The following is a 12,043-nucleotide window of genomic DNA, read 5'->3' as shown; positions in this document are numbered from 1 at the left end:
TTCACTCTAATTATTCACTTATCGTCAGGGAAGCATATTGTAGACAATTAAAGAGACCACCAGATGATTGTTCTGGTATTCTGATTTTTTTTTAAAGAAATGAGACAAACAGGGTCTGAATAAAATTCTACTGTAGAACAATGCAGGCAGATACTTCAGAAGGAATTTGGTAGGAAAAGTTAGTTTCAGTATATTTGGGTTTTATATAGACAGGCAGGAGGAGGTTCATCTTAATATAGCTTTGGGGAGCTCTCTTCTCCATCCTTGAGTTGTCCATGAGAGATAGTACTTAATGTTTAGCTTGGGATAAAGAGAAACTGAAATGAGTTAAGTACTGGAAAATTAAATTTATTTGTATAAGAATTCCAAGTAAATATTACAAAAATTATGTGAACCACAGTTCAGAGGATATGAATAGATTCTAAAAGTATCCTGGGACATAACTGAGGTTCAACAAGTCAGGGCCAATTTTTCCCTAAAGACTTTTAGGTTGAAGCCACAATTAAAGGCCACTTTTAGTTCTGGCCAGAGCTCTTCCACACACAAAGCTGTGGGACACTGTAATTCTTACTCATAGTGACTGAAAATATAAGCCTGGTTAAGTACAAAGGGCTGTTTTCTGCCAAGCTCAATGAAAGGAGGAAGTGGCAAGGGTGGGTACAGGATGGCTGAAATTCCCCAGTCTTAACTGTGGATAGCGGGATTGCTTCAAGTTCTGAAAAACAATCCCAAATTAGGTCTTGTCAAGTCAGATACACATCTGCAAAAGAAATATACAACCTGACAATGACTAGGATATGGATATGAGACCAAAGAGGAAAATTATATCTTTTCACAACAGAGTCTGAAAGTAGAATCATGTATCGATTTTAAAAAAAAATATGGTATTTGGTGTTCCACAGATTCCCTCTTTGGTCCTGGATTTCTAGTTGTGGGTGCAAATGTCTCTGTGTGTAACTTTGGGTTAAGCAAATTAACATCTCTATGATGCAGATTCTTTGATGTCAGAATGTGAAAAAAAAATCCATGAAGTAGTCAAGTAAGTGAAAAAATGAATATAAATTATAAATTATTTAGCTCAGTGCCTTGTCCACATAAATGCTCAGTTAATCTTTATCAGGATCAAAGTTATCTCAGACTTTGCCTCAGTAGTTTGGAAGAGCCTGAGGGCTGAAATTAACCTCACCAAAGGGGGAGAACAACAGAGGGCATGACTGGGCTAATGGCAAATATAACTTCTAACATCTGAGATGGTAATTTAGGCTAGTAGTCAGAGATTCAAATACTTGGGAGAATCCAGGAGGTACTCTAAATGAGTGACTTGAGGGGGATGGTGTAGATGCCAAGATGTGTGAGTGGTCAAGTCTACGTCTATGTTAATCTGGTGAGAACATAGCCCATCTCAGAAGGCAGCTGCTATTTAATTCTAGGTGATGGTTGCAATGAGAGAATGCAGGCTCAGTGTGGGAAGACCTTATTAGTTTTTAAGAGAATCTGCAAATCCAATATATTTTATGTGACATTTCCTATTTCTCAAGCACTGATGCAATTTTTAGATACGTTGTGTAGGCCAAACAAAACGTGTCTGCATCCAGACACCACTAACTAGTGATCTCTAGTCTATGGTTTCTTACATCATGCCTATCTAAGATTAATACTGGTTCTAAAGATCAGGATGGGATTGAAACTCTGGGGTGAGGACAAGTAGACCAGATTTATCTATCGAGAGAATTGAGTCATAAACATAAGCCACGTATGTCATTGTAAATTTTCTAACAGCCACACTAAAGAAAAGTTAAAAGGTGAGAATAATTTTAATAATATGTCTCATTTAACCCTACATATCTAACATATCATTTTAGCATGTAATTAATGCAGATTTATTAATAAGATAGTTAATATTTTTATGATAAATCTTAGAAATCAGGTATATATTTTATACTTTTAGAATAGCTTAATTCAGATAATCACATTTAAAGTGCTCAGCAGCCACATGTGGCTCATGACTACTCTGCTGGACAGCACAGTATGCTTAGAGTATGCTTCTCGAACTTTATAGGTGCTATTGGTCTATGGACCACACTTTGCGTATCAAGGAGCTGGTGGTTGCGGAAAGTCTCCCTCGGTCAGAATCCTTTTTCACCCAAAGTATTCCTTTTCTTTCAAATTCAGCAAATATCTGTTGAAGAGACTAAATGGATATTTTACTAATTAGTCACCAAATTTAGATGTGGAACAATATTAATAACCTTAAAAACAGGCAATATTTTTATACTCTGTGCAGAACTGAGTCATTTACTCCTTTTTCTTTTAAACTTGAGAACCTTTTTCTTTTAAACTTGAGAACCAGATGCTTTCATGAGAACACACTTAAGCACAGGATAAACACAACTTTAAATTCCAACTTCAGAAGTTTGGCATGTTAAATATTTTAATAAAACAGACAATGGGATTGCAAGGGAAATTTGATAATAATATCTCAAGGCTTTAATATTTAGGGGCATTCCTCGGTCAAGGGTATGAATATTTCATAGACTCTCTAAAGAGAAACACAAAGAAAACTTTTCATTTCCTCCTGACCAGTCTACTCGAGGGATAGGTAGAGCTCTACAGGCAGACTTTAGATCTTTGTGGAAATTATATGGATATATAAATATGGATATGTAAGCAGCTAAACGTGGGGCAGAATATAACTCAGGGATCCTATGTAGTGCAATCACATTCAGGCTACAAAAGCTTTTAAACTCAGAATAGTGTTCTGGAGGTGAGCAGTGAATTGTAATTCCTAAGAACTTGTTATCACTCACCCTGTTTCTCTCTCGTGAACTTTAGCAAGTGGTCTGCTCTAGCTTCTCCTCTCTCAGATGGTAATAATTCGTCTTGAACCCATTTCACTAAGTTGTGGGAAAATGTGAGCTCCCTACATGGCAACATCCTATTGACTTGTGAGGTACTCACATATGCTGACAGGAAGGTACTGAATCTTAAACAAATGGGCGGAGGGAGTGTGAACTGACAAGACATCAAGTTTTCAGGGCCCTCTCTTCTGTTGTGTTGCATAATAGCCATAGCTGTCAATATTTCTATTTTCCACAAAACAAGATTCCAATCACAGAACTAATGTCTCTTCCTTCACAGAGTAGAATAGCACATCAAAAGGTAAGTGAATCTTTAATTTTAAAGTCTTTGTTTGACTTCTAAGTTGAGCTAAGTAGGTGAATACGTATACCAAAGATATTTTTACCCCCCTGGTAACACTGTTTAATCATTTATTGGTGTGAAATCTCTTGAGTGAAAAATATGAAGTTTGATTCTGATAGATGGCTTACATTAAACTCATGTGGTAAAAATTATCCAGTGAGAATCATCAGAATAGAGCTAACTTTGTTTAAAACCTCAGAAATAATATGGCATCCATGAGAAAAAAAAATGGTAAAACTCACTAATTAGAAAACATAAAATATTATTAAAAGAAATTTTTAAAGGTGTAAATAAATTAAATAAATAAATGGAAAACTGAATATCATAAAGACGCTGTTACTTGTACATTGGCCATAACTTGAAAGCAATTCCAATTAAAATTACAACTTTTTTTGTGTGTGTGAACTTCACACTCTGATTCTAAAATTTATATGTTAGAGTGAAGGACAAGCACAGCCTAGATGCTTCTGAAGAAAAACTGTCTTTATTTTAAAAACTATCACTAAAATATACCAAATGACCAAGATTCTATTATTTCAAGGAAAGACCAATAAAACTAAAGAGTGAGCCCAGAAATAAACACGTACAGAAAATAACTTAAGACACAAATGGTGCTGCACATGTGAGAGAGAAGATAGTGGACTTTTCAGTAAGTATTCTAGGACAAATTATTAGTCATTTAGGAAAACAATAATAAAAAGTGGACCCTTACCCAATCAATTATCATATATAACATTAAATCTGGGTACACTGAAGATATAAAATAAAAAGCAAAACTACACTCTATAGGACAATATTTTTATGCCCTGCATAAATGCAGAGTTTGATTAAACAAAACACAAAAAAATGCAAACCTCAGATGAAAAGATTAGTAAAATGTATTAATCTATCAAAACTTCTGACTTCTATCAAAAGTCAATGTACAGGAAGTTAAAGGAGAATTGCACACAGAAGATGGTATTTTTTCAATATATACAAATGGCAAATGATTGATCAATGTCCAAAAGATAAAAATAAAAAGAATTCACAATGTATAAGAAAAGGAGAAATAAATAACCAATAAAAAAGATGGGGAAAAGTCTTAATAGATAATTCACATAGAGGAAATTTGATCAACCAATGAAAGATGCCCAATCTGATAAGTAATTACAGAAATGAAAGTTAAAAGCCAAAATGAGAGATCATTTGTAACTCAGTAAAGTGGGGAAAATGTCTGTCAACTGGAACACTTACATAGTACTTCTGGTGGGTACAAACTGGTAGAACCACTTTGAAAACAATTTGGCATTACCTGTGTACTCCATTGTGCTTCAGGCTTTGCATTTTTCCCATAAATTTAAGGAAATAATCAAATATTTATTTTGTATTTCTGTATGCACTGAATTCTATTTTAGGGTAACCAAGTGATGAGAAAAAGTTATTCTCGATGGAAGAATTCTGGCTAAATAATGCAGAATGAATGCTAGATTTAGAGAATTACCATTATACAACCTTCTGTAAATACATTTAGGTAGCTTTTGTTACTGTATTCTAAAACCATTTACATGAACCAATGGGGAACTTTCTGGTGGAGTGATCAGACTGACACCAGCTGAACCCACTGATCAAGAGCTCACCTTGAACTTCAGGATTAAAAGTGGTTAGCTGAAAAAAAAATGGAGACTGGATTTTATCAGGCCAGTTGACAGGAAATAGAAAGATAGAGGAGGATGTGAAACAACAGCATGAAGTGATCAGTCACATGTAGATTATGAGACATTTCTTGGGATGAATGACATAGTGTCTCCGACAAACCAACAGCATAAAATAATAAAAAATAAGGAAGGAACTGTTATATAGTAAAAGAATTATAAAAGATAGAATAAAAAAACACAATATTATTTGGATTTTGATGTGGTCAAATCAACTGTGAAAAGATAACTTTAAGACAGTAAAATACGAATAAGGACTAACTAGGTATTAGAGAATATTAAGGAATTATTTGTTAGGTATTTTCTGTTAAAATGTTATCAGATAAAGATTCATAATGAAATAGTAATATGAACAACTCATATAGGTGAAATGACACATCTAACATTTGCTTTAATATAAACAAAGATGTTAAGGTTATAGAATCTGGCATTTTTAGTAAATTATTAGTTATGAAGTGGTGGTAGAGAGGAAGAGGTCTAGAATAACATCTGGATTTTGCCTTGGGTTGCGAAGGTGGTGCCATTTGCCAAGATGGAGGATACAGAAGCAACAGCAAACTACAGAGATTAAGATGAGTTTAATTTTGAAAATAAGTTTTAGGTGCTAAAGGAATACACAGAAAGTTCTCTGAAGTAAGCAGTGGGATAACTGAATATGAAATAAGAACAACAGCTCCCCTCTAGGAAAGTGATCAAATCACCCAGGAAAATGTAGATGGTAAGAAACGAAATCGAAGGATGAACTCTGACGAATTCCAACGTGTACAAAATAAACAAGGGAAGAATTTACTGAGGGATTCTGAAAATAAAAAGGGCATTTGAATAGTTTTGAGAAGAAAGAATTAGTCAGCATAATGATTAATCAACACTAATCAAATACTGTAGAGAAGTTAAGGAAGAGAAGAGCTGGAAATAATCCATGGGTTTTCCAAGTTGGCAGTCACCGGTGCTGTTACCAGGAGTCATTCCATTTGAATAATAGTGGCACAGACCTAATTACCATGGGTTAGTGCCTACGTGAGCAGTGAGAATTGGAACACCTGCTAGTTTTAGGAGATTAGCTGAAAACCAAAAGAGAGGCAGTTCAATAGTTGGAGTGCAAAAGGGGATTTTTAATAGAAATAATCTTTTAAAATAGAAATGGCTTCTCCTTTTTCTAAATAGAAATGGCTTCAGCATGTTTAGAGGTGAGATAAAGGAGTCAGTCAAGAGAGTGAATTTGAGAATTTCTAAAAAACAGGGGGAACACATGAAAAATAGTTTCAGCAGAAAGAAGGATGGAAAGCATCAAAAAAAAGTTGGATAAATTAGCTCTAAACAGAACAAGTAATTTTTTTCTCTGAATCTGTAAAAAATTTGTGAGAGTAGGTGCATGTATAAAAGAAATACTTCACTTGGTAAGACTGAAGTATTATTTTTTTTTTCAAGAAATAAATCTATTTCTAAAAGAAGAAGGTGCAGCCACCTAAGGTCAGAACTATGTTGTTTTAGAAACATCACTGGAAAAAAGCCTGGAAAAAAGAGATCATTTGGTAGTTTCTATGTTTAGACTCAGTGTAATCTGTGCAATGTGAGGCAAATCATACAGTGAGAGGAGTCAGTGTCAGCAGTTGACAACAAAGATCTTGAGAGACCAGTGAAGATTTAGAATATTTTTGGATAGCCACACCTTAGTGAAATTTCCTAAAATTACCTCTACAAGAACCCAGGAATTCAATTACAGGTACAGAAAACAAAGTCCTTATCAATCTACCCTTGAAGTTAGCAAAAGCACAAAAACAGATTATTACAGAGGGAAATTAAATGGCATGCCGTACATCTAGGTGGGATCAGAAAAGAGGTAGGTCCATTAAGGTGGTGATGGGTTAAGAAGTCTTTAGAAAATAGCAATAAGGGGGGCGCCTTGGTGACTCAGTGGGTTAAAGCCCCTGCCTTCGGCTCAGGTCATGATCTCAGGGTCCTGGGATCGAGCCCCGCATCCGGCTCTCTGCTCAGCAGGGAGCCTGCTTCCCAGTCTCTCTCTCTGCCTGTCTCTCTGACTACTTGTGATCTCTGTCAAGTAAATAAATAAAAAAATAAAAGAAAATAGCAATAATGATGGGTAAAAGACAGCAGGAATGTCAAAGGAGAGTGTTGTTACAAGTGTCGAACAATCTGGATATAGAGAACAGTTCAAGTAGAAAGCTGCTACCACTTCTGGATTCTATGGAAAGTAAAAGAACTAAAAAATTAGCTTAAGACCTATTCCCAAAGAGATACAAGGGCTGATCTGTGAACAAACTGACAGGAAGGAGCAGATCATATGTGATAGGACAAGGTCTCCAGAGGAAGGGGTAGGGGTGAATGGTAAACAGAATGATGGGTGGGAAGGAATCCCAGAATAGGCCAGCAGTGAGAGTAAAGGAGGCAAAGGTAGGCAAAGGCTTGTACTTTGGTTGGTGGTCAAAGAAAAGAGAGGGAAAACGTGTCAGGTGGACTGTTCTTGTAGCTCCTAAGCAGACCAAGTGCCAAGTGATCCAAGAGCCTTATAAGATTAGCCATTTTTAAGCTCTACTTTTAATTTAAAAGGAAAATCACTGAGAATTTACTTACCTCATCTCTGAAAATTTCTCTTCATCAGAATGTTGATGGGAAAAATGCATCTATGTTCATTGCGCATTTAAATTTTTAAAAATTTTTATTCAAGCCAGTCTTACCACATTCCATATATATACATATACATTATATATATATATAATGTATATGTGTATATTCCACTCTCGGCATGATGCAGAACATAAAATAAGAATCTTTTGCCATACCTCTGAGGAGCTTGTTCTCTTACTGAAGGTATGAGAAGTACATAAAATTTACCTCAAATCTGTGGGTTTGGGAAGAAGTCTTCTTTTTCCACTAAAGTAGACTTCAAAATCTTCAATCTTTAGCCTGTGGGCATAGTCAATGTATCCTGATATCTCCTGCCCATGAGAATTTTTGTCACGAATAAAGATCACGGTCTGGTAGCACACACACAAAAGAAACAGAATGAAAAGAGTAAATAAATAAAAGTCATTTGAATATATTGCATATGATAATAAAATCTAGTTTTTGAGTGTTACATGTGCTAGACCCCATTCTAAGTACTTTACGTTTCACTCTCACCATGATCCTATGAAGCAGGTATGATTATTTAATCCTGACACATGAAGAAATTCATGAAAAGTTAACTGCACAGGAGTATAATGTACATTTACAATAATTTTATAAGACAATATCAATAATTAACTTAAGGTCTTCCAAAAGGCAGACATTTTAAGTGTTTGTAGAACATTAATTTATTTCCTTTCCCCCAAATCCTATTGTCTTCTCATTGTCATAATTTCTTTAGATAAGAAAACTAAGGAACAAAGAGGCTGAGTACCTCACTAATAGTCTCACAGTTAGTAATCAAAAAATTGAGATTAAAACCCAAGTTCTTGTGTTTGTCTCTTTAATCACTACATCATTTTTCTATCTCAATTCCTATGTATTTTCCATTATAAAGATATAAATTGGTCCCTTCTCATTATTGTGAGAGCCAAAAAGTCTCTTAATAAAATTAAAATCTCTTTATAAATAAAGTCACCTTCCAAATTAAGTCCATAGGTCAAAATAAAAAGTACATATTTCTCATTCATATTAATTCCTGAACAAATATCATTGTGCACTTGCTACATATTAGATACTGTTGAAGGTGCCAAGGATACAAGACAGTAAGTACCCTGGCCTCTGAGAATGTATGCTCTGGTGAGGGGAGACAGATAAGACATGAAAAGGAAAAAAGTATTTCCAGTGAGTGATAAATGCCACAAAGCAAATAAAGAACATGGTAGATTAGAGAATGAAGTCATCAGAGAGGGAGAAAAACCATGAGAGACTCTTAACTATAGGAAACAAACTGAGAGTTGCTGGAGTGGACATGGGTGGGGGGATGGGTAACTGGATGATGGGCATTAAGGAAAGCACATGATTTGATGAGCACTCAGTGTTGTATGCGACTGATAAATTATTGAACGCTACATCTGAAACTAATGATGTACTTACTACATATGTTGGCTAATTGAATTGAAATAAAAAATTAAAAAAAAATAAAGAACATGGTTGACAAGAGAATGAATTGTTGGTGGTGAAGTCTACTTTTGGTCATCAGAAAAGACTTTGAGGAGGTCAGTTTAAGTTTTTTTTTTTTTTTATTTATTTGACAGAGAGAGATTACAAGTAGACGGAGAGGCAGGCAGAAGAGAGAGGGGAGGAAGCAGGCTCCCTGCTGAGCAGAGAGCCCGATGTGGGACTCGATCCCAGGACCCTGAGATCATGACCTGAGCCGAAGGCAGTGGCTTAACCCACTGAGCCACCCAGGCGCCCCGAGGAGGTCAGTTTAAACCAAGACTTGAAGCTTGGATGAGAAAAAGTGAGGCATGTAAAGACCTAGACCAGGAGCCTGTCAGGTGAGGGGAGGAGTGGACACCGAGGTGTAAGTGGAAGTCAGCTCGAGCCAATGGAAGAATGGCAGTCTTTTCTCTATCAAGCAGGCAGACATTGATCTCAACTTCCAAGAGAAAAACAAAACCAAGCAAGCAAAGAAACAGAAAACCTATTTAGCTGGAAAAGTTCTTAATGGCTTTATTTCCAGGTCTAGTTCAAAGTGCAGAATTTCATGGCAAAGTTCCACATTTGGAAGAAACTGTAAATAAGTCTTCCTTTTCCTCTCTGCCCATCGCTGGACGGTTCCTTGTTGGGTCTCTGTGTAGTCAGTTGCAGGAAGCACTCATGTGGGTCACCTTCACACAGCTTCCAAAAAGGTGAACCGAGAAAACGGAAAGAATCCTTTTTCTTGCTGCACCAGAGAAAACATGTTGCTAACAATGTCCCAACTGAAAAACAGAAGAACAAGCCACGAGGTACCGTTGGTTGTTATTTTGCTAAATTGCATCTTCCTGCCTCCTGCGGTCGTTTGGCACTTGGTGCTGAGAAGGCCACGCAGAGAAGGCTTCTGAGGCACATCCTTGGCTTAAGGAGAGTGTGGTGATGGATCTGCACCGTTCACCACAGAGGCGGCTCGAGGAGCCAGCATTGTGGTTCCTGTGCTCAGTCTCACATAGATTCGGTCCTGCGCCTTCTCATCTCCACCACACAGCTCCAAGTTAAACTTCCTCAGATTTGTCCATGCTTTCAGCCACATGGTTTCGAGCTTTTACAGCACAAATTCTAAATGGACAGTAACTCAGAGACGTGTTAAGACTTTTACACTTCTAAATCCATCCCTAAGATTGCTATCTCTGCTTAATCAGGACCACATACTAAAACTATCAATGTTTCATGCGAAGTCCTTAAGGTCCTTGAAATCTTTACCCCACCAAGGCTGCTCCTGATGTTGAGGCAAATTTTACAGGTACATAGAGGGAAAAATGTCCCAAATAAGTCGTCTACTTTTAAAATGGAACTCTATTATTAAAGATTTGATTGATTGATTGGTTGATTGATTTACTTTTTAGAGAAGAGAGAGCATGGGGGGAGGAGCAGGGAGGGGGGGAAGTGGGGGAAGGATTTTAGGCAGACTCTGAGCTGAGCGCAGAGCCCAGCACAGGCCTTGATACCATGACCCTGAGATCATAACCTGAGTCGAAACCAAGAGTCAGACACTTAACCAACTCAGCCACACAGGCACCACTAAATGGAACTCTATTAACAGAAAAAGAAACAACAACAAAAAACACCCTCCTCTGTCTGCCTCTATCTTTAAATGAAATGGATCAGTCTTCTATTTTTCAGTAGAATAGCATACCAAATATTGTAACTGACCTTCCTGATGATAGCAAAAAATAAATTCTGGATAAAATCTAAAAAGCAACTTGTAACATGCATTGATGCACTGTCAAAAATGAGGAATATTTAGAGTCTAAAAACTAAGTGGAAATAGATTCCCAGAAAGGAAAGCAGAGCCTTAGAACCATCTTTGTCCTGCAGGCATGTGCCCAACTGCAGGGAATCTTAGAAAGGGTTTCATGATCTTGGGAGTTGGAGGTGACAGGAGACAAAATCCAGCCTTTCAGGTAGAGAGACTAGGACTATTCCTCAACATAGGGCAGAGAAATGAAAAAAGGATAAAGACAATCTTTAATGTGTCCATAGAAAAGAACAATGATTCCAGAATTGTAAGCCCAGAGAAAATATCTTTTGAGTGGGCAAACCAAAAAATGAGAGCCTTGATTGACAAAAGACTGTTAACTCAAAGAAATCCTAGAGGATGTATAGTCGCCTCTTGAAAAATATGGGTTTGAACTACATGTCTCCACTTATATATGGATAGGTTTTTTTTAAAAAATACAGTACAGCACCATAAATGTATTTTCTCTTTCTTATGATTTTCATGTTTTCTTTTCTCTAGCTTCCTTTATTGTAAGAATACAGTATGTATACACACAACATATAAAATACATGTTAGTTGACCCTTTATGTCATCAGTAAGGTTTCCAGTCAACAGCAGGTTATTAGTAGTTAAGGTTTTGAGGAGTCAAAAGTTATATGCAGATTTTTGACTCTGTAGTGGGGTTAGCACCTTTAACCCTTATATTGTTGAACTGAACTGTATTTCAGGCAAAAAAAAGTGACTCTAACTGAAAGGTCAGAGATAAAGAATAGAATGAAATTCCAAGAAAATAGTAAATATATAGAAAAATATATGATGGAATGATAGCATTATGGGCTGAATTGTGTTCCCTCAAAATTCCTATGTTGAAACCCTCAGTACCTCAGAGAATATATTTGGACATAGGGCTTTTAAAGAAGTTATTAACCTAAAGGAGCCCATTAGTCACTAATCCAATCTGACTTTATGAGGAGAGGGTATTTGGATACAGAGAGACACCAGGGGTTTGTACGCAGCGGAAAGACCACATGAAGACACAGTGAGAAATGGGTACCTGCACACCAAGGAGGAAGTTTTCAGAAGAACCAACCCTGCCGACATCGACATCTTGATCTGCATTTTACTCCTGGCCTTGATAACTGTGAGGAAATAAATCTCTGTTGTTTAAGCCACCCAGTATGTGGTATTTTGTTATGGCAGCCCTAAAGAACTAATACACATGGTAATAAATGAAAATAATTAAGTAAATACAGTCAGCGTGAAT

The 12,043-nt window shown here is 36.6% G+C and overlaps 1 protein-coding gene across 1 annotated transcript in view; it reads right to left on the bottom strand.

The window, feature by feature from the left end:
• CFAP299 (cilia and flagella associated protein 299) overlaps positions 1-12,043 on the bottom strand; it is a 633,586-nt gene that overhangs the window by 91,715 nt on the left and 529,828 nt on the right. The window contains exon 4 of the mRNA XM_047719655.1: positions 7,746-7,888. Within this exon, the coding sequence (XP_047575611.1) occupies positions 7,746-7,888 (143 nt within the window). The remainder of the gene's footprint in view (positions 1-7,745; positions 7,889-12,043) is intronic.

Source organism: Lutra lutra, chromosome 2, assembly GCF_902655055.1.
Source record: "Lutra lutra chromosome 2, mLutLut1.2, whole genome shotgun sequence".
Taxonomy (NCBI): domain Eukaryota; kingdom Metazoa; phylum Chordata; class Mammalia; order Carnivora; family Mustelidae; genus Lutra; species Lutra lutra.
This window is presented reverse-complemented; position numbering and strand designations above follow the sequence as displayed.